Source organism: Rattus rattus, chromosome 2 (assembly GCF_011064425.1).
Source record: "Rattus rattus isolate New Zealand chromosome 2, Rrattus_CSIRO_v1, whole genome shotgun sequence".
NCBI lineage: Eukaryota > Metazoa > Chordata > Mammalia > Rodentia > Muridae > Rattus > Rattus rattus.
The window spans coordinates 167,524,997-167,546,090 of NC_046155.1; the positions used below are offsets into that span (position 1 = coordinate 167,524,997).

The 21,094-nt window shown below is 52.6% G+C and overlaps 1 protein-coding gene across 5 annotated transcripts; it reads right to left on the minus strand.

The window, feature by feature from the left end:
* Positions 1-817: 817 nt before the first annotated feature.
* Positions 818-18,575, minus strand: Lrfn1 (leucine rich repeat and fibronectin type III domain containing 1). Of its 5 annotated transcripts, none has more exons than XM_032894055.1 (5): positions 18,504-18,575; positions 14,897-14,929; positions 11,411-11,465; positions 9,313-10,752; positions 818-2,480 (listed from the first exon to the last, which is right to left on the minus strand). In XM_032894055.1, exons 4-5 carry the CDS (start codon positions 10,716-10,718, stop codon positions 1,586-1,588), a joined length of 2,301 nt encoding a protein of 766 aa, XP_032749946.1. In that variant the 5' UTR covers positions 10,719-10,752; positions 11,411-11,465; positions 14,897-14,929; positions 18,504-18,575; the 3' UTR covers positions 818-1,585. The 5 variants fall into 5 exon arrangements, with proteins under 5 accessions (XP_032749946.1, XP_032749947.1, XP_032749948.1 ...); XM_032894056.1 differs by lacking the exon at positions 18,504-18,575 and adding an exon at positions 17,144-17,276; XM_032894057.1 differs by lacking the exon at positions 18,504-18,575 and adding an exon at positions 15,901-16,536.
* Between the last annotated feature and the right edge of the window lie 2,519 nt (positions 18,576-21,094).

Here is a 21,094-nt window from a genome sequence, read left to right on the forward strand (position 1 = left end):
TAGTGTTTGTCATGCAAACATGGGGGAGTGCAGACCCCCATTACACTCATAAAATATCTATAACTCCAGTGCTGGAGGCAGAAGTGGATAGTGGAGGCACTGGCCTGGAGTTCACTGGCCAGCCAGTCTAGCCTAATTGATGAGCTACAATGAGTTTCTGTCTCAACAAATGAGGTGGATGGCACCCGATATTTACCTTCGACCTCGGCTCTCACACATAAAGAGAGTGCAGCAGCACAGGAGTGTATATGCCACACCCACATACTAAATCAGTAAGAAAACACTGCATGGAGAATTGCTTTTTTTGTTGTTGCTTTCAGATAAACTTACTATGCAGCCCTAGCTTATCTAGAATTCATTCTGTAGACTAGGCTGGCCTCAAGATCAGAGATCATAAGACATCCCTCAGTCTCTGCCTTCTGAGTTTTGGGCTTAAAGGCAAGAGCCACTATGCCCAGCTGGAATCAATATTAAATAAACGAATCTTAATTTTCCACCCTCTGGTTATGCCAGGACATGTTATCTATTCCACCTGTTCTCAGCGTTCTCATCTCTAAAATGGGCTAACAGTATGATGTCCTAAGATAATTTTAAAGATTGGATGGTTTAAAGGTTACCCACATACTAGCCACCTGTCACTATCATTTTTGTTTCTCCCCACCTCCGAGTCTGCCTTCCAGTCTCCTCATGCCCACTGTCATGTCCTCTTCAGTATGATTCAGAATCCTCCTACCCCCAAAACACGCGCGCGCGCGCGCGCGCGCGCACACACACACACACACACACACACACACACACACAGGTCAGCAGAGCCGCCTCAGACACAGAAAAAAGTTTAATTCTGCTGCGGCGGAGGGTCCCGGCTCCGGAGTGGGATTTGGTTTTTGTTTGTGTGGGGAATTCATTGTGGGGATAAGGAAGATAGAAGAGTCTGGTCCTTCAGTGGGACCTGCCCGGAAGATGGTGAGGACAGGGAATCGGGAGAGACACGGACACTGGACAAAACAAAAAAACAAAAACAAAAACAAGGGAGGGCAGAGGGAGAAGAGACGACTATGGGACAGAAAAAAGGGAGACAAGTAAGGAAGGACTTAAAACAGACGACAGAGGGCAGGAAAGACAAGGACGTAGAGAGAAAAAAGAAGCCCCTCCCTCCAAACCAGACTGGTGGGACCAGGGATGGGGCTGGGTGAGGGGACGGGAGGCTTTGGAGGCCGCCGCGGGGCAGAAGAGATCTAGTCCAGCCAGATACAAGGAATGGGCCCCTCGCCCCTGCCCCAGGGTCCCGGGTAGGGTAGGGGACTCGTGTCTCAGTGCTGCAGTGTGGGGGGGCCCCGCCCCTCCCCGCGCTTCGCTGTGTAAGGCACCGGCTCCGGCGAGGTCCGCGAGCGCGCGGGGGACAGGGCAGAGGGGTGGAGTCGGAGAGGCTGGCAGCCTTCCTCCAATCCGGAGGCGGGTGGGCGTGGCCTTGACTGCGGTCGGCCCCGCCCCTCGCGCGTCCCTTCTCTCCAGCCTCCCCCGCATCCGGCCGGGCTGGGCAACTAAGTGCGGCCCACAGGCGTCCCGGTGCCCGTGCGCCCGCCGCTCACACGGTACTCTCCAGCATCCATTCGGTGCTGGTGAAGGCCAGGCGTGCCCGGGCGGAGCCCAGCCCCAGGTCTCCGTCCTCCCCGGCCGCGCCCCCTCCAGCCCCGTCCAGGTGGGGCGTGGACCGGTGGCGCTTTGTCCGCCGGGCGCGGCGCGGGTAACTGTGACTCTGGAACAGCGCCCCGTAGTCCCCGTCAAAGGAATAGCGTTGTTGTGGCCTCGGCCGGGCCGGGGCTCCCCCAGGAACCAGAGCTAGCGTTGGGGGTGCTGAAGTTGGAGGCCCCAAGGCCCCCGAACGGCTCCTTCGAGGGCCGGTTACGGCCCTAGATTCCTCCCCTGAAGTTTCCTCGGAGGGCAGCAAGCACAGAGAGGTGGCCGAGCCACCCAGAGAGCGTCCAAGCACCACCTCTAGCTCAGTGGAAGTCGCCTCGGCCTCCATGGCCTTTGCCTCGATGGCTGCAGGGACAGCCACCTCCCGCAGCGCCTCGTAGCGGTCTGGAGCTGGTGGGGCCGAGGCTTGCTGCGCACTTGAGCCATTGGTCTGAGAGCACACGTGGCTGACCCGAGGGGGCGATCTTGACGTCCCCTTGATTCGGCGGCTGTCCCCATCGCCATACACTTTGTAGCGAATCATGAGCAGAACGATGAAAACCAGGACCGAGGCTACGATGACGCCCCCGATGGCGATGATCATGGTGCCGCCCAAGAAGTGGGCCCTCAGCGGGCGGCATGGTGCAGGATCTCCCGCGGTGGTGAATTGCACACAGCCCACCACTCTGGTGGCCGGCAGAGCGGTGGCCCCGTCGTCGTAGACTGCCAACACACACAAATCATAGGCGCGGCCAGCCGCCAAATCATTCACCAGGAAGGTCTGGCTGGTAGAAGGGATCATCCTGTGGAAAGGGGTGCGATCAGGACGCAGTTAGTCCCATTCTTAACCATGTCCCTTCACTTTGCGCCCTAACGGTGGGAAACCGTGCTACTAGTGTCTACGCAGACTACAGGATCCAGTCAAGTCTCTCCTCCAACAATATATTGCCAGCCTTTCATCACTGCTCCAGACCACACCCCCTCATCTATATGCCCCGCCTCCAGAACCACCAGCCTTTAGCATCACCTACTGGGACTATCTCTGCTCTACCTTGGACAACTGCCACTCAAGCTCCATCGCCTGTACTTAGCTACAACAGTTTAAGGAGATCAATGCTATAGCCACTCCCCCTAATCTACATGTTCATCCTCCTTCCAGATGGACACTGGAGTTAACAATGGTGGACTTGTAATTCCCGGTCTTCATCCAGTGTCCACTTCCTGAATGCTGGAATTTCAGGCTTATAGACATGTACAGACATATTGGTTTGTTTGGTTTTGTTTTTGTGGTTGTAGGGAACAAATCCGGGTCTTCCTGGAAGTACTCCATCAATCGAGCTACATTTCCAGCCCTAATTCCTCTTTGATACACACTTTCCTTTGGGGGAGGGAGCCGGCTGCAGAACATGCCCCACCTTTGGATAAACCTCTAGCGCCTGGCTCAGTTTCCCAAGCACCTCAGCTACACTTCCCCACTCCTTGTCCTTCTAATTGCGCTCTGGCTTAAAGCCATATCCCTTCAAGGCACCTTGGGACAGCTCCTCTAGAGGCAACCGCTGTTCCTTGAACACTCATCATTGTACCATTGGAATTCCTGGGACCAATTCACCTAACCTTACTCCCCAAATACTCATCTACAACTGGCTAAATTGTAGCTAAGCACGGTTTCCTTCTTTGCCATAGACTCCTGTCAAATGAGGTGCACAGCATAGAGAAGTCTTTCAGTTAAACGCCCGGGAGCCACAACCTCTCTACCCTTTACTAGCTCTGTGACCATACACAGGTTTTTTAACTTCTCTGTCCACCACTTCCCTCTAACAGGGACGATGAGAATTTCTGTATCTTTGAGATAGCATAGGGAATGAATGAGTTAAAGCAGCTAAAGCCCAGACTGTCTAAAGTTAAGGATGTGACTACGAGGGGTTGGGGATTTAGCTCAGTGGTAGAGCGCTTGCCTAGCAAGCACAAGGCCCTGGGTTCGGTCCCCAGCTCCGAGAAAAAAAAAAAAAAAAAAAAAAAAAAGGATGTGACTATGAGCTAATGTCCCGTCCAGTGTTTCCAGTAACTGTGTGGGCTCTCACTCCCAGGCTATCTGCCCTTCTCTGTTTCTTTTTAGATTACATTTACTCTACAACGATACCATCGTTAACCGGCCTGACCTCATCTAAATTACATTTATTAACATGTATATACGTGTAAGGAAGAGGAGGTCAGTGGACAACTTGCAGGACTCTGCTCTCTCCATCGACCATACGTGACCTAGGGATTGAACTGGGGTGGATCGGGCTTGGTAGAAAGTGCCCCAAGCCGCTGAGCCATCTCACCAGGTGCACCCTCTACATTCCTCTAAGATCCACCCTAGGGACATTCCCTCCCAGACTTTGGTCTCTTTTGATGAGCGTATCTTGGCACAGTCTGTTTGGGCTACTTCCAGCCTCGGGGAATCCAGACTGTGGAGTGCGCCCTGACTGGCATGCACTGCACCCAACCTTGCAAGCTCGCCTCTCCTGCCAAGGTTCTTAGTGGCTCGCCAGAGACAAGCACCGCCCCTTCCTCTGCTTGAGACCAAGCAGAACAAGTTCCACCCCCTCTAAAAAGCCATGCCTCATCTCCAAGCATGCTTACCTGTCAGAGCTCCACAGGCCTGCCAGTGAGGCTGCCTGCTGGTCCTGAGACCCTCAAGAAGGTTCCTGCCTTCAGGCACCACCCTCTACCCCAATACTTGAAGCATAGGTCCCATCCTCCCCAAAACACCCCACATTCTGTTCTTCCTTTTCATAAACCACCCATCTGGAGCTGCCCTGACCCCCTTCTTGGCTGTAACTTTCCCTTTTCTTCTCCTAGAGGCTTGGATTTCCTTGGTTCTTCTCCCCAAATAACCAGTTGCTAGGGGCTTCCCCCTCCCCCCTTTTCAAGGACAGTCACTGGCTCCTTAAGAAAGCCTGAGCCCACGAGTCTCTCATTGGCTGCCAGACCAGAGCAAGCAGCTGAGCAGGCTTCTTGTTGGATGTCACCTCAGCCCATGGCTGCAGAGAAGAAGTTAACCCCTGCAGTGCCATCCTACATGGAATCATCTGCAATGGAGGATGCAGGATAGAAGTGGGGCCCTCAGGGGAGAAGAGTCGCTGCCTAATTGGGGAGAAGGGACCATCAAGATCTGCTTACATGCTGGGTTTGGAGTTTTCCCCACCCTGCCTCATGATGGCTATGGAACAGAGAGGAACAGTGAAGGGAGATGAAAAACCACACAATCCGAATGACTGACAGAAACGCATCATCCATCTACTCACCATCCCAGCCTGGCAAACACTAGGTATTCAATAAGTGTGCATTCAACCATATGAAAGATAGCTCTGCCGCTCTCTATGTCTGAGAGCAAATGATCTCTCCCACAGAGCATAGAGTTCTGTGACTGAAAAAAAAAAAGGAGAACTGAGGGTGTGGCTCAGTGGTGGAGCCCCTGCCTAGAATCCTCCAGTGAGGGGCTGGGGGCGTGACTCAGTGGTAGAGCCCCTGCTAGAATCCCCCATGAGGGGCTGGGGGCGTGACTCAGTAGTAGAGCCTCTGCCTAGAATCCCCCAGTGAGGGGCTGGGGTGTGGCTCAGTGGTAGAGCCCCTGCTAGAATCCCCCATGAGGGGCTGGGGGCGTGACTCAGTAGTAGAGCCTCTGCCTAGAATCCCCCAGTGAGGGGCTGTGGGCGTGGCTCAGTGGTAGAGCCCCTGCCTAGAATCCTCCAGTGAGGGGCTGGGGGCGTGGCTCAGTGGTAGAGCCCCTGCTAGAATCCCCCATGAGGGGCTGGGAGCGTGGCTCAGTAGTAGAGCCCCTGCCTAGAATCCCCCAGTGAGGGGCTGGGGGCATGGCTCAGTGGTACAGCCCCTGCCTAGAATCCCCCAGTGAGGGGCTGGTTTATTACAGAAGGATTGCCTAAAATGTGTGAGGCTCTAAGTTCAATCAACAGCATTATAAAAATGAATTAATAAAATAAAGGCTAGCAAGATAGCTTAGTGGGTAAGGGAACTTGCCACCAGCCTAACAACCAGAATCTAATCCCTAAAACATGGTGGAAGGAAAAAACTGATGCTCACAAGATGTCCTGATTGCCACATGTATGGCGCGTGTGCGCGCGCGCACGCGCGCGCGCACACACACACACAATGTAATTTTAAGAATACTAAATGACACGCATAAAAAAATGTAATTTTTAAAAAAAATGCAGTTTTAAAAAAAATGCAGTTTAAAAAAAATGCAGTTTTAAAAAAAAATGTAATTTTTCTTCTTTCTTTTTTTGTTTTTTGTCTTTTATTTGTTTAAGAGAGGGTTTCTCTGGGTAGCCCTGGCTGTCCTGGTACTTCCTCTGTAGACCAGGCTGGCCTTAAACTCAGAGATCCACCTCTCACTGCCTCCTAGTGCTGGGATTAAAGGTGCACACCACCACCCAAAAAGTAACTTTTTTTTTTCCGGAGCTGAGGACCGAACCCAGGGCCTTGAGCTTGCTAGGCAAGCGCTCTAACACTGAGCTAAATCCCCAACCCCCAAAAAGTAATTTTTAAATGAAATAAATGGGGGTGATAGCAAACAGCTGCATCTTTGGGCATAGTTTGTGAAGGCTTGTGTTTGGGGCCTTGGTCTTCTGACTGTAAGAATGGGTCCATCTCTCTATCTAGGGAGGGCTTCTGACACACAGGATGTCCTCAGTTCTGAACGAAGTGAAATGAGGAAATGTGTACTTGGTGTAGTGATATAGTCCCTGTAATCTCAGAAGATAGAGATCCGGGTCAGCCTGGGCTCCATAGTGGGTCAAAAGCTAGCCTAGGGTACAAGGGCAAGAGCCTGTCTTCAAAACAAAAGCAGAGCCAAGGGAAAAGAGAGGGTCCTGGCAAACAGACTGGCTAAGAAGACCCAGATGGAGGCCAAGAGACAGGCTTATTTTGAAGGGCTAAGCACACTCAAGTTGTTGGGCCCACCACTTATAGGGAAATGGTTCCTAACCCTCTAATAACCCAAAGACAGTGAAGCACAGGTCACGCCCTCAGCAGACCTTACAGTGCAGACGGAAGGCAAGAACAACATGTGCCTCTTCAGCCAACAGTCATTCATCAAGTGCCCACTGTGTGCCATCCCTGCTGTGCCAGGGTCTGTGACGGGAGCCATGCTGACAGACGACCACGATGGAGAGACCACAGGGCACAGGGACTGATTCCCAATGGGCCCCTACTCATCAAGCTGTGTACTCCTTCAGGGCAGGGACTGCATCTCCTGATCTCTTCAGGGCACAGGTGCCTATGGTCACGATGAAAGCAGCCATTTTATTTTTACTGAGACAAGATCTCACTATGTATCTCAGGCTGACCTCCAAGGTACTACACAACCCAGACTGACCTTGCACTGAAGATCCTCTTGCCTCAGCCTCCCAAGTGGCTTGGATCACAAGCATGTGGCACCAATGTCTACCTAAGAGCTGTTTTTCTTATATTCAGGAAGCACATATATTGAATACCTACTGTTTCCCAAGTAAGGATGGAGGGGGGTTAGGTAATTATTTCTTTATATACTTTTATTTCAGAGCCAGGTGGTGATAACACATTTTTCCCAGCACTCACACAGAAGCAGGCAGAACTTTGTGAGTTCAAGGCCAGCCTGGTCTACATAGTGAGTCCCAGGACAGCTAGGACTACAAAGAGAGACCCTGTCAACAACAACAACAACATACTCTTATTTTGTTCATTTCTTTCTATCTTATACTCTTTTCTCCTCTATACTCATAGCCACGCCCAACTCAGGGCCCAGTATAACCCAGAGTCCAAATGCCTAGTGGGGGAAGGAGGAAGAGAGAGTAGAGACAGACAAGGAAGAGGGAAAGACAACAAACTCTGGAGATGGTGAGGAAAAGCAACTGACGTGTCTACACTACAGCCTGTTCACCTTAAAACGGTGGCTTCTAATCCAGATGGGCATGGAAATTCATAGTCACTGATTAGTGTTTTATCAATTTGACACAAACTAAGCTCATCTGGCAATCTCAACTGAAACAATGTTTCCATCAGATTAGGGGGGGCGGCTTTCCTTGATTAATGATTGACATGGGATGGTCCAGTCCACTGTGGGCAGTCTCACCACTGAGAATGTTGTATAAGGTGGTCCAGGGTCGTCATATAAGAAAGCAGGCTGAGTAAACCATGAGGAGCAAACCAGTAAGCAACACTCCTCTATGGCCTTCAGGTTCCTGCCTCCAGGTTCCTGCCGAGTTCCTGTTCTTCTCACATTGATGAACTTTCCACCTTAGAGCTGTAAGATTAAAAACTAAACTTTTTCCTTCCCAACTTGCTTTTGTTGTTGGCTTTTTTTTTTTTTTTTTTTTTTTTTGTTCTTTTTTTTCTTTTGTTACTGTTGTTGTTGGACAAGGTTTTTCTGTGTAGCCCTTGTTGTCTTGGAACTCACTCTGTAGACCAGGAAATCAGATCTGTCTGCCTGTCTGTCTGTCTGCAAAGTAATGGGATTATAGGTGTGTACTACCATTGCCTGGCTTGGTCATGGTGTTTATCAAAGCAACAGAAACCAAACTAGAACATTATATTTCTACTTTTCTCATGCTTTTTGCTTTCTGTTTCTATAATGTAGGGGACTGGAACCGTAGTATTGACATAAATAGAAATATAACTATAAACGCGTGTGCTTTATGTGACAATGCTTAATTGGTGGAATTCACGATCAGAAGCCTCTGGAGAGCAAGTGATGTTGACCATGAACTCTGAGATATTTATTGTTTGGCAGTTCTGGGATGGACCTCAGTGCCTTCCAGCTTAGCAAGTGTTCTGCAGAACCATGCCCCAGCCCCTCGCTGGAGGATTCTAGCAGGTGCTCTACCACTGAGCCACACCCCCAGCTCCTCTCTGGGGTGGGGTGGGGGTCCTAGGCAGGGGCTCTACCACTGAACCACGCCCCCAGTCCCTCCCTGGAGGATTCTAGACTGGTGCTCTACCACTGAGCCACGCCCCCAGCCCCTCACTGGGGGATTCTAGGCAGGGGCTCTACCACTGAGCCACGCCCCCAGCTCCTCCCTGGGGAGGTCCTAGGCAGGGACTCTACCACTGAGCCACACCCCCAGCCCCCTCACTGGGGGATTCTAGGCAGGGGCTCTACCACTGAGCCACGCCCCCAGCCCTTCCCTGAGAGGGCTTCCTTTGAGCGAAACCACAGCTTCTCACTAGAGAATTCTAGACAAGAGCTCTCTCACTATAAGAGCTATATCTCCAGTCCTCTTTTCTTCCAATTTTTAAATTTTGAGACAGAGTGTCTCCAAGTTGTCTAGGCAAGCTTTGTCCTTGCTGTCCTCCTGCCTCAGCTTCCCTAAGAGGGTAGGATAACAAGCCTGAAGCACCACTCCCTGCTCCTCGCTTTAACTCCACTGCCCAACCCTGCATGGCTCCTGTTAAGTATTACACAGACATCTCCTAAGTGCAGGAAACACAAAGACTGAGGAGTAGGAAAAAACAAAAACAAAAACAAACCGGCAACTACAGACCTATCCGGAGTCGGAACTAAGCAAGGTCAAGGGGATGAATGGGCAGGTGGGAGGAAAGGAGACAGGATGTCAGGGTGAGAGAGGAGGATCTAGAGCTGTGCACCACACTCACCTGTAGACTAGGGAGTCATCCGCAGAGCTGTTGTATTGCACTTGGTACATGCGGATGCCAGGCACTGGCCTCTGGGCCGGCCAGCGGATGAGCACAGAGCTGGACGTAAGTTCAGCAGCCACAAGCCTGCGCTCAGTGGCTGAGTCGTTGGCACCAGGTCTGCCCGGTGTGGCGATGTCAGAAGAACCAGGTTCAGTGAGAGGCGGCGGGGCAGCAGGTGGGGGCGCCATGAGTGGCAGAGGCACCACACATACCTCCACAGGTGCAGTGGCTTCCCCTGCAGCATTGGAGGCTATGCAAGTGAAGGTACCGCTGTCCCTCAGGGTGGTGATAGTCACATCCAGCGTTCCGTCACCACGGACCCGAGTCCGGCTGGAGTTCCCCAGCAGCCGCCCATCGGGTGCCACCCAATGCACCACGGGCTCTGGGTCACCCACTGCCCGGCAGCGCAGACTGACAGCCTGGCCCTCCACAACTAGGGCCCGGCCGCCTGCCTGTCGTGTGATGAGCGGGGGCTCACAGAGAAATTCCTCCTCGGGGATGGACCAGAAATAGCGGTCAGTGAGATGCTCGGGCGTGGCACACGTCTCCAAGTCATCCTCCCTGGTCAGGCGCCGAAGCCAGAGCAGTTCACAGTTGCAGTGCAGCGGGTTGCCACCGAAGCTGACGGTCAGTGGGGTAGGTGGCTTGGGCCCACCGCCCTGGGACCTCAGGAACAGTCCGTCGGGGGGCAGTTTATGTAGGCGGTTAGAGGTCATGTCCAAGCGCACGAGTTTGTGCAGCTGCACGAAGGTGCCCTCCGCAATGTGATCAATGAGGTTGTGGTCCAGCGTGAGGGTGTTCAAGTTCACCATCTGACCCACCGCCTCCCATGGCAGTGCCTCCAGGTTGTTGTAGGATAGATCCAGGTCCTCCACGGTGGACAGGAAAGCGTCAAAGGCTGCCGACTCCACCTTGCGGATCTGATTGTTGCCAAGGATCAAGTGGCGGAGGTTACCCAAGCCCCGGAGCTGGTCCCCTCGCACCTCTGCCAGACGGTTGCTGTCAAGATGCAGGGCCCGGAGAGCACGGAGGTCAGCAAAGGCGCCAGCTGCTACCTGGCCAATGGTGTTGCGAGACAGGGTGAGGTGGACCAGGCTGGTCATATTGGCGAAGTCTCGACGGCGCACAGCCGCAATGAAGTTGTCAGTGAGCCGCAGCTCTACCACACGCCTGTCGATGGCGGGTGGCACGAAGAGCAGGCCGGTCTTGGCACACAGCATGGTCAGTGTAGGTGCCACGTTCTGACAGATGCAGCGACCGGGGCAGGGCTGGCCGCGAGATGCTCCTGCCCAGAGCAGCAGCAGAAAAGGGAGAGCAGCAGGTGGTGGCGAGAGGAGCCCGGAGGAGAAGGGGCCTGGAGCCATGGTGCACGGGGGAGGCAAGAGGAGTGGGAGAGACCTGGAGGGGAAGAAGATAGTCAACCAGGTTTTGTCACCTCTCCTGCAACCTTGGGATGTGCTGCTGAAAGTCAAACTGGATCCTTTATCCCCTAACGAATGGGTTCTGGACAATAGATCTCAGAGCAGCTAGCATACATGGCCACACCATCTTTTTCTTTCTTCCTGTGCCCCCCCCCACCACACTCCAGAGTGGGGGTGGGGAATACAGAGTTTCAGTATATAGCCTGGCTGGGCCTGAAACTTGCTTTGTAGACCAGGCTAACCCCAAATGCACATAGATCAGCCTGCCTCTGCCTCCCCAGTGTTAGGATTAAAGGCCTGTGCCACCACCCTGGCTTCTTTTTTTCTGAGATAAAGTTTCACTGTATATCCCAGGTTGGCTTTGAACTCATAATCTTCCTGTGTCTGCCTTCCAAGGATAAGGATCACAGATCTGGGCCAAAGCACCCAGATCTGAGTACAACATTTCCATAGGAACCGGCAAATCATTACTGCATTACTCTGAAGTCTTCAACCCTCCCACTGATCATGCCTCTGGGAGCTTCCCAACTTCCTGTGACTCCCCCCGCCCCCTCTGAAATCACTGTTGGCTGAGATTTAGGACCAAGGATGTCAAACATACAACTCCTAGTTCAAATTCCAGCTGTGACACTTACTAGCTGTGTGACCTCGGGCAAGTGTCTGAACCTCTCTGAATCTCGGTTTCTTCATCTGTAAAATAGAAAGAAAAAACTTTGGTGAGGACTATGTACACTCATGAGCAGACCCGTAAGATGGGTTCAGCACATATTAACAATTATTAGCCACAACACCACTGGATGCCTGATAATACCAATGCCAGAACGGGGCCTGCGCGTTATGGTAAGAGAAAATTTCATTTTAAATTTTATTGTTACAAATATTGCACGTGTGCAGTTGGGTCAGAGAACAACTTTGTGGAACTGATTCTTTCATTCTACCTTCATGTGGCTTCCAGGAATCGAACTTGGGCTGCTGGGCTTGTGCGGCAAGCTCCTTTACCTGCTAAACCCTCTTGCTGACCTGCAAGTGCTTTAAAAACAAAGGCATTCCAGTAAAAATTCTGGTTCTCTCACTTACTTACTCTAGAAGACCACAGCCATGATCCCCACACCTACACCAGTGTTTATTTTTCTTTCCTTTTTAAAATTTGTGCTGTTATTTTTCACCTGTTTGTTTGAGGCATGGTAGTAGTATTATGTAGCCCAGGCTAGTCTTAAACTCACAAACCTCCTTAGGCAGCAAGGTTTCACTCTGTAGCCCACCCAGGCTGACTATGAATCCACCTGCCTCTGACTCTCAAGTGCTGGGATTAAGGGTGTGTACCACACGCATCCTGTTTTGTTTTGTTTTTTAATTATTTTGTTTGTTTGTTGTTTGTTTTTGAGACAGGGTTTCTCTGTGAAGTCCTAGCTATCCTGGAGCTCAGAGAGATCCACCTGCCTCTGCCACCTGAATGCTGGGACTAAAGGCATGTGCCACCACTGCCCGGTCCATCTTGTTCTTTAAGCATGACGGTATGTAGTCCATGCTAGTTTAGAACTTGCTATTGCCATACAGTTGAGGCCGGCCTTGAACTCTGGATCCTCCTGCTTCTGTCTCCCAAGTACTGGGATTATGGGTGTGTGGTACCACACACAGACAGGCCAAAATTTCTTCACTTTATATATCAAAACAATACCATCTTCACTGGGTTTCTGTATGGGAACCACTGAGTACAGGGCCCAGCTCACAGTAAGCACTCAATGAAGATTAAGTTCCTCCACCTAAAGTAATAGACACAAAAACAAAAAGGTGGGAAGAGTTGAGGGAAAAGCATCAGAGTTTCCCATCTCAGTCTGGGGAGGTCTTCCTTTGAGTATGACTTCCTTCTAGGTTCTTCTGAGCTCCCAAGCAGGGCTGACTGATAGCAACTGGTACACAGGAGGCCCATACATGCCTACAGGCACATGCGTGTATGCATACACACTATGCTTCTGCTCCAGGCAAAACCTTCCGGCAGGGATTCCCCCTCCAGCAGCTGCAACCCACGACATGTCAGTTCCCATCATAACACGCGGTGGGCGGTGGGGGGTGGAGGGTGGGGGTAAAGCAGAAAGGATGGGAAGGGGGTGTCCTCAAAGCTATTTTCATCCCACCCTGTCCTGTGCCCCAGCCCTTGCTGACCAACCTCTGAGGAATCTGTGTGGAATGGTGGCCATGTGTGACCTTGATCTTTTTACCCAGGGGAGAATGGGACCAAGAAAGTCAGAGAATGGCTGAGAGAGTCAGAAGGAAGCAAGTGGGGAGGAATGGACTGGCAGAGAAAGACAGACTGAGAGTAAGACAAAAAGAGAAAGAGTTTCCCAAGAAGGTGATATAGGTTCCAAGTATGGCTCAGCAGAACATGTGCCTGGAATCCCCCAGTGAGGGGCTGGGGGCGTGGCTCAGTGGTAGAGCCCCTGCCTAGAATCCCCCAATGAGGGGCTGGGGGCGTGGCTCAGTGGTAGAGCCCCTGCCTAGACTCCCCCAGTGAGGGGCTGGGGGTGTGGCTCAGTGGTGATATGCTTTTCTAACATGCTTGAGATCCTGGATTCCCTCCCCAACACTGCAAAAAGGGGACAGCCAGGTATGGTGATTAAACACCTATAATCCCAGCACTCCAGAGGTTGAGAGATGCAGATCCGTCTGGGCTACGTATGGAAACCCTGTCTCAAGAAACTAAGAAGGCGGGTTGGGGATTTAGCTCAGTGGTAGAGCGCTTGCCTAGCAAGCGCCAAGGCCCTGGGTTCGGTCCCCAGCCCGGAAAAAAAAAAAAAAAAAAAAAAAATATGCAAAGAAACTAAGAAGGCGATGAAAAGACAGGTACCCATGGGACAAAGAAATAAAGAAACATCTGAGTGAAGAAGGAAACAGACAGAAAAGAGACAGAGCCGGGTGGAGGGAAAGAGGAACAGAGGAAAGAGAGTTAGAGGAAGAAAGAGACAGGAGTGGGGCTGAGGAGAAACTGAGGCAGAGCCAGGGCAGCACATGCTGAGCACCCCCACCCAGATTCCACCTCCCCCTCTCCCTCTCCCCCTCACCCCTCTCCTCTCCTCTCCCTCTAGGTTACTGTTCCATACTGACTAGAAACCCCGGTCTAGAACGTGGGCCTCCACCATGAGGAGCCCTGGCAGGGCATCCGCTGGCTTGGGTCTCTAGGGCCCAAAACCCTGTTCTAAGAGTTTCTCCTCACACAGCTGCAAAGAAAACACCCTGAGCTTACCCAAAGGCATCATAGCACCACAGGTCAGAACCTGTCTCTCTGCCAGAATTCATACCCAAGACCCAGTTGTTTGTGGCTTTGGGGAAACAGCATCCTCCTCTCTACCTTCCTGTACTCATCCACCATGACCATGGCACCTGGCTACCTCACCGCACTGTGAAGAGAGCTCAAGGAGAATACTTTGTAACATGTTTAGGTTTCAGAGTACATAAATACGACATTGATGTTAGATGATGCTAACAGTGTGTGTGTGTGTGTGTGTGTGTGTGTGTGTGTGTGTGTGTGTAGTGCTCAGGATAGACTGCAGGGCCTTGTGCACACTAAGCAAATACTCTATGGCCAAGCCACGCCCCTACTCTCTCACTGATGGATTCTAGACAAGTGTTCTTCAAATGAGCTATATTCTCCTTCTCCTTCTCCTCCTCCTTCTTTTCCTCCTCCTTTTCTTCTGCAACTGGGTTCTACCGTATAGCCCAAGATGGCATTAAACTCGCAATTCTCTTGCCTCAGCCTCCTGAGTGCTGGGATGACAGGACGGACTATACCACCAGCTGTCAGGATTATTTCACACTTAGAAATCTTCATGGAGCCTTCCTGATGTAAAGGGACTCCGCTTTCCTGATCACCTATCTCGAGAGGTGTCACATCCTGACATGAGGCCCCTCTGAGCCTCCTGACCACCATGAGATGAATGCTTACCCAACGCCAATTCTCATAGGCCTATTTCTACTCTTCACTGGGAGAGGGCACCTGCCTCCCTAGACACTGAGGTATTCTACACTTGGGTCCACTTAGGCAGAGCTCTGGGCCTGGGTGGGCTCATAACTGGTGTTCCCCTCCCCCCCCCACATCTCTTCCCCAACCCAGGTACTATACTCACCTCTCTTCAAGGAGTCAGGGCCTGGGCCGGTACCTGCAAAAGAACAAAAACGCAGTTAGCGTCTTCTAGCTCCTTTCTAATCACCCAAACCTACCTTGGAGATCATCAAAGCCAAGTAATCCCTATAGCGATTACTTTCTCAGGCCTCCCGCTACAGGGTCATCATATTCTCGGAGGGACCCAAAAGTCATGTCTAAACCTTAAGAGACTGGGCCTCAGAGTCATTCACCCTCCAAACCCCAGGAGTCCAGCATGTGAACTTTGCCCTCTGAGGTCTCGGGAGCTCTGAACCCTTGCCCTCCTGCTCTGGTTCCTGATTATGGAATTTACCCACTCTTCTTAGCAGCTCTAGAATTCTCAATGCCAGCTTCTCCTCTTGAGACTCAGATGTATGGAGCAGACACCTCTTCCTTTACAACTCAAGAGTTCTCGTCTGGGCTCCCCAACTTCAAAGTCATGAGCGGGATCCAGAGCCCAGAAGCACTAGGGTTCCTATGCTACCGTCTCCTCTCCATGCACATACACACTGGTGGATCTCTCCCGATCTACGTGAGTCCCAACCCAAGCTCTACCAGGGAACATCAGCCCAGTCTGGGTGCTCCCTACCCTTCAGGACACTGAGCCCAGGATACGGTCACATTTGTGTCCAGGACCACGCACTATGCCTTGGCGTGCTACAGATCACACTCACTAGACCCAGAAGTAGGGCCAGTCTTGTGCCCAAGGCCCAGTACACGTGTGTCTTGCAGATACATGTGTAAACATACAGAGCCTGGTCCCCAGAGACTAAAGTAGGAAAGGACACCCAGGATAGACACACACCCTCAAGGCTGGCGTATCTGCATCCAACACACACACACACACACACACGCTATCCGTTGCACACTCACAGATGTGCAGATACAGAAAAACCCACGCGCCCCATAATAGACAACCAGACACCTACATCTATATAGTCCTTGCACACTTGTCAACACACAGTGGCTCACACATGTAAGACTCACCTGCACAATGAAAGATACATAGGTGCACACTCTCACACAGCGAAACGCATCCGTGCCACTTCACGTATTCCCACTGGCAGCCATAGAGCAGATAAAGCACCAACAAACACACGCACGCACAGCTGGTACACACATACCTTACACATGGACACAGATCCCCTAGCGCGAACACACGCTGACAAAGCGGGGAGCCATGAACAAGCACACAGGCACTTTGTAAGCGCTCTAAGAGAGCTCACGCATCACAGATACACTCAGGCCACAGTCCCATGAGGAACCAACTCACTTGTAAATGCACACAAAATAGCAAAGCACAGAGCACAGTCAACAGACCAGCTAGATTCACACTCACAGTCACTGATACCTATCCCTCATGGCCCTGGCACTCCTGCCCCACCTACTTCCCAAGCCAAATACATTCTAACACCCCCTTCCAGTCCCTGTTACACCCTTCCCCAAAAAGAATCAGGCGCAAGCCAGGGCTAAAGGTCATAGTTCAGCAGGTGGGACTCCATCAGGAAGGAATTGAGTCTCCAAAGCCGGGTTCCAACAAGATTCTGCCACCAGCAACCCCCAGAGTTTCCCCAGCCTTACCATCAAGATATAGGCAACTGGGGCGCTATCTGCAGATATCCGGCAGGTGGGGGAGTTAGGGTGGGGTGGGGTGGGAAGAGCCAGGTCTTCAACCCCACCCTCCACTCTCCAACCCTCAGCCCCCACCCCAGGGCCCATCTGTCCATCCCTCGGCCTCTCATTCCTCCATCTGTCCACCTCCCGGCCTCCCATCCCCCCCTCCCCAACCAGCCACGGAGAAGAGGAGAAAGACATGGCCGTCTCCCCCAAGGATCACTGAGGACCCCCTCCTCCAGTTGACATGGACCGAGGGATCAGCCAAGTCCCCTCCCCCCCCACATCCATTCGGAGGCCTGGCCCCACTATGCGCTTAGCCATAGCCCCCACCCCAGCAGGGTACCTGACACAGACACACAGACACACAGACACACAGACACACAGACACACACACACCCTTGGAGACATCCAACCAGTGCACGCACACACGGACACGGACACACACAGAGACACACACATACACACACACCCGAGCGAACACACCCGGCTCCGCAGCCCCTCGGATGGACATCCAACCCAGCCGGACACAGACCCCCAACGCAGCCAGCCGCACGCGCGCACAGGCCCGCTGGGGGCCCCCCCGCACACCTGGGCGCGCAGCCCCCGCACACACCTGCACACAGCCCCTCGGACGGGCGCGCCACAGCCCCCCAGATCCGGCGCCCCGGAGTGTGTGGGACACACGCGCGCACACACGCACACATGCACACATGCACACGCACGGCCGACCACGGCCCCGCACACGCCCGGATGGCCACACCGGCGGGGCGCCCGGCATACACACAGGGCCGCGGGCCGGCGCACGCCGGGCCCCGCCGCAGCGCCGCGGACACACTGGCACGCTCGTCCCCGCGCCCCCGCCCGCCGCTACCAAAGAGCCCCCTGGGGCCGCCGCGGGCCGCGCTCACCCAGCCTGGGGAGGGGCCTGGGGCCTGGCCCCACTGCCGCCGCCACCGCGCGCCGCGCCATGGTGGGGGAGGGCCGGGGGGGGGCGGTGCCGCGGGGCCGCCTCCCGCCCGCCTCCCGCCTCCCGCCCGCCCTCCCGCGCGCCGCCGCGCTCCGCCCTCCGCGTCGCCGCCGCAAGGGGGGGAGGGGGCGCGGGCCGGAGGTGGGGCGGCCACACGCACTCCCAGGTCGCCGCAGACCCCCTCTCCACTGCAGAGCGCCAGAGTCCAGCCCCCGCCCCGGCCCCACCCCTGTCCCCCAGACCACGCCCCAGCGGCTGCTTGGACCCCTACACACACCGCTGCTCTCCCCATCACATCCTCAAAGTGCGGGTCTTTGAAGCCTCAGACCGTGTTGGAGAGCCACCTGAACCAGGAACTATTCAACTCTTTCGTGACCTCAGACAGGGGTGAAGGCACACCCTGTCAGGAACCCTAGACCATACACCTCTAATTCCAGAGGCACCCCCCAGATCATATCACAGCATCTCAGGGGATCCAGACACTAACCTACCTCCCAGTCATCCTAAATCAAACCCAAGGCTCAGATAGCCCAAAGACCACACCCCGGAATCCAGGGAAGACTATATGTCAATGTCCACAGAGAGCTTACCATAGCTTGATTCACTGGGGAACCCTGGGGAGCCACGCGATGTTTCATAGTCATCCAAAGTAAAAACTGATCCAACCCCAACAGTGTCCTTCCTCCATCAAGGACTTTAAACCATTCCTTGCCCACCAGAAGGAATTGTATGCCATGGCTAATGCTTAAGGGACCCCAAACATCTCTTCTGCCTGCGGGAAACCCTTAAACTCTCATTTCCCCCAACTAAACTTCAGGTCTTCCTTTCACACTCTCAGGAACCTTGGAACTTTCCCTCCGTTCCCTTCAGAGCACCCCTTAGTTTACCACCACCCCCATTTGCTCTAGGTTCTTTCCCACCCACGCCCACCCCCACTCCCAGCAATCAGTCCTGCTGCCTTCAGCCTCCCTGCAACCTCTTCCTCACTCTGTGGATCCCTGAATACCTTGCTTACTCCTTTGGACCTTCAGTATTCAACTCCTACCCCAGAGCTGACCTCCCGCCCTGTTCTTAGAGTCCACTGGGTGTCTCAGGCCATGTTCCGTCTCTTTCTGACATACACGCTTGGGCCCCCAAACTCAGTAAGGCCCATATATATATATATATATATATATATTTTATATGTTTTTATATAGTCAATTTTAATAGCAGAGAGCTCTGGTTCAGTTCAGCTTCTCACTGTCAATCTGTAGAGACTATTTCAGCTTCTCTGCCTTCTCCTTGTCTGTGGTGACCAGAGTGTAAAGGTATCTGCTGCAGTGAGCCTTGAACTTCATTCACATGATCCTTGGTCTTCTTGATCTTGACATATGTGGCATCTCTCTGCCAGGCTGTGAGCAGAAAGTCCTTGACTTCCTCAAATTTCCAAGGCATGGCGCTGTGCACGCTGCTCTGGTGTCAACGCCTGCCCATAAAACTCATAGTGGCGAGAACTAAAAGAAAAAAAAAAAGGAAAAAAACTCAGTATCTATCTTATCGCAGTCCCCAGATCCCTAGTGTCTTAAACACTGCCCGTTTAGGGACCCCTCACCCAAACCCCATAAATCCTTCTGAGTCATACCTCCAGAACAGCTCACAGGTGCAGATGACAATAGTCCATTGAAACCATGAGGAGCACCAGGGGATGCGCCCAGTCTCCCCTCTCCAGACTCCGCCTGCTCCACGCTCTCCAGGTACTATCTCCACCTCACCTTTTAGCTAGAGCAAGGGGGTACAGGGTTGAGGAGACAGAAGGAGAAAGAAAGGGACTGGGGAGATCTCTCAGCCTGTGGAGAGCTTGCTGTGTAGCACAGGGGGATGGTGGCTTGCTCCAGTAACCCAGGCTCTGTGAAGGCTGAGACAAATGGATCCCTGGAACTTTTTGACCACCCCATGTAGCCTAATCTGCCCAGCACTAGGCCCCAGTGAGGGGTTCTGTCTCATAAGCCAGGTAGAGCAAGGCTGGAGTAATGGCACATCTGTTAAGAGTGCTCATTGCTACTGCAGGGCACCCAGGTTCAATTCCCAGCACCCCGTCTGTGATGTATGGTGCTGACAATGGTAATTCCAGTCCTAGGGGATCCTCAGCCCTTCTGACCTCCACATGCACCAGATATGCAAGTATTGCACAGATGTGCAGGCAGGCAAAACACCCACACAGATAAAGTAATTTAAAAAGAAAGAAAAACCAGGTCATGGTGGCTCATGCTTTTAATCCCAGCACACAGGAGGCAGAGGCAAGCAGATTTCTGAGTTTAAGGCCAGCCTGGTCTATGGAGGGAGTTCAAGGACAGTCAGGGCTACACAGAGAAACCCTGACTCAAAGTGGGTAGGGGACTGGAGAGATGGCTCAGTGGTTAAGAGCACTGGCTGCTCTTCTAGAGGACCTTGGTTCAAGTCTCAGCACCCACACAGGTGGCTCACGACTGTACCTCTAGTTACAGGGGACCTGACACCCTTGCCAGGCATGTGTGCAGGTAAAACACCAACGCACATAAAAATAAATCAATCATTAACAAAAACAACAATAAATAAATAAATAAAAATAAGGTGAACCAATTTCTGAGAAACAACACCTGAAGTTGACCTCTGCCATACACACACGCCACACACACCACACACAGACACACACACACACACACATACACTCACATGTGTGCACACGTACCACACATAATGAGGTAGAACAACAGCAAACAAACCAGATAGACATAGCAGGTATTCAAGTAGGAAGGAGCTTCCCTGACTATTCCTATTTTACAGATGAGAACCACTGAGGCAGAGAGATCTAGTCACTTGCCCAGCGTCATGCAGGTGATAAATGGCAGCAGCATAGCTTATGAATGAAGAGGAAGCCCACATATGCAGACATAGCATATAAGAGACTGGAGGTGTGGGAGGAGGGGAAGGTAATAGAAATGCATGATGGATACCTGAGAGAAGCACACAGTGCAGTCGCCTGATCAGAGCGCTAACTCCTGCAACAGATCTTCCAACACAGACTCATGAGCTAGCCTCTAATTCCTCACCTGGGCCCTACCCCCAATTTTGGTCCCACCTGCTGCCTCTAAAGCATAAATCTAGCTCTAGATGGCAGGCTGGCCCCAAATTTGCTGTGTAAACCAACCTGGCCTTGAACTAAGATATCTGCCTGCCTCTGCTTCTCCAGTGTTAGGAGTAAAGGCGTGCGTGCACCACTACACCCAGCCTGAGACCCATAATTCCTATTCTTCTCTTTTTTGTTTTTTTGTTTTTTTTCAAGATAGGATTTCTCTGTAGCTTTGGCTGTCCTGGAACTCACTCTATAGACCAGACTGGCCTCCGATTCCCAGAGATCCACCTGCCTGTGCCTTCCCGGTGCTGGGAGTAAAGGCCCAAGGGCCATCCCTGCACCATCAACAACCACCACCAACCACCACCAACTATTTCTAGGCTTAATTATAATATTCATCCTAGTTCCACCCACAAACTCAAGCCCCACCCACTACTGCTTAAGCCACACTCTGCATTTTTGCCTTCCTGCCCAAAGAATACACACACACACACACACACACACAC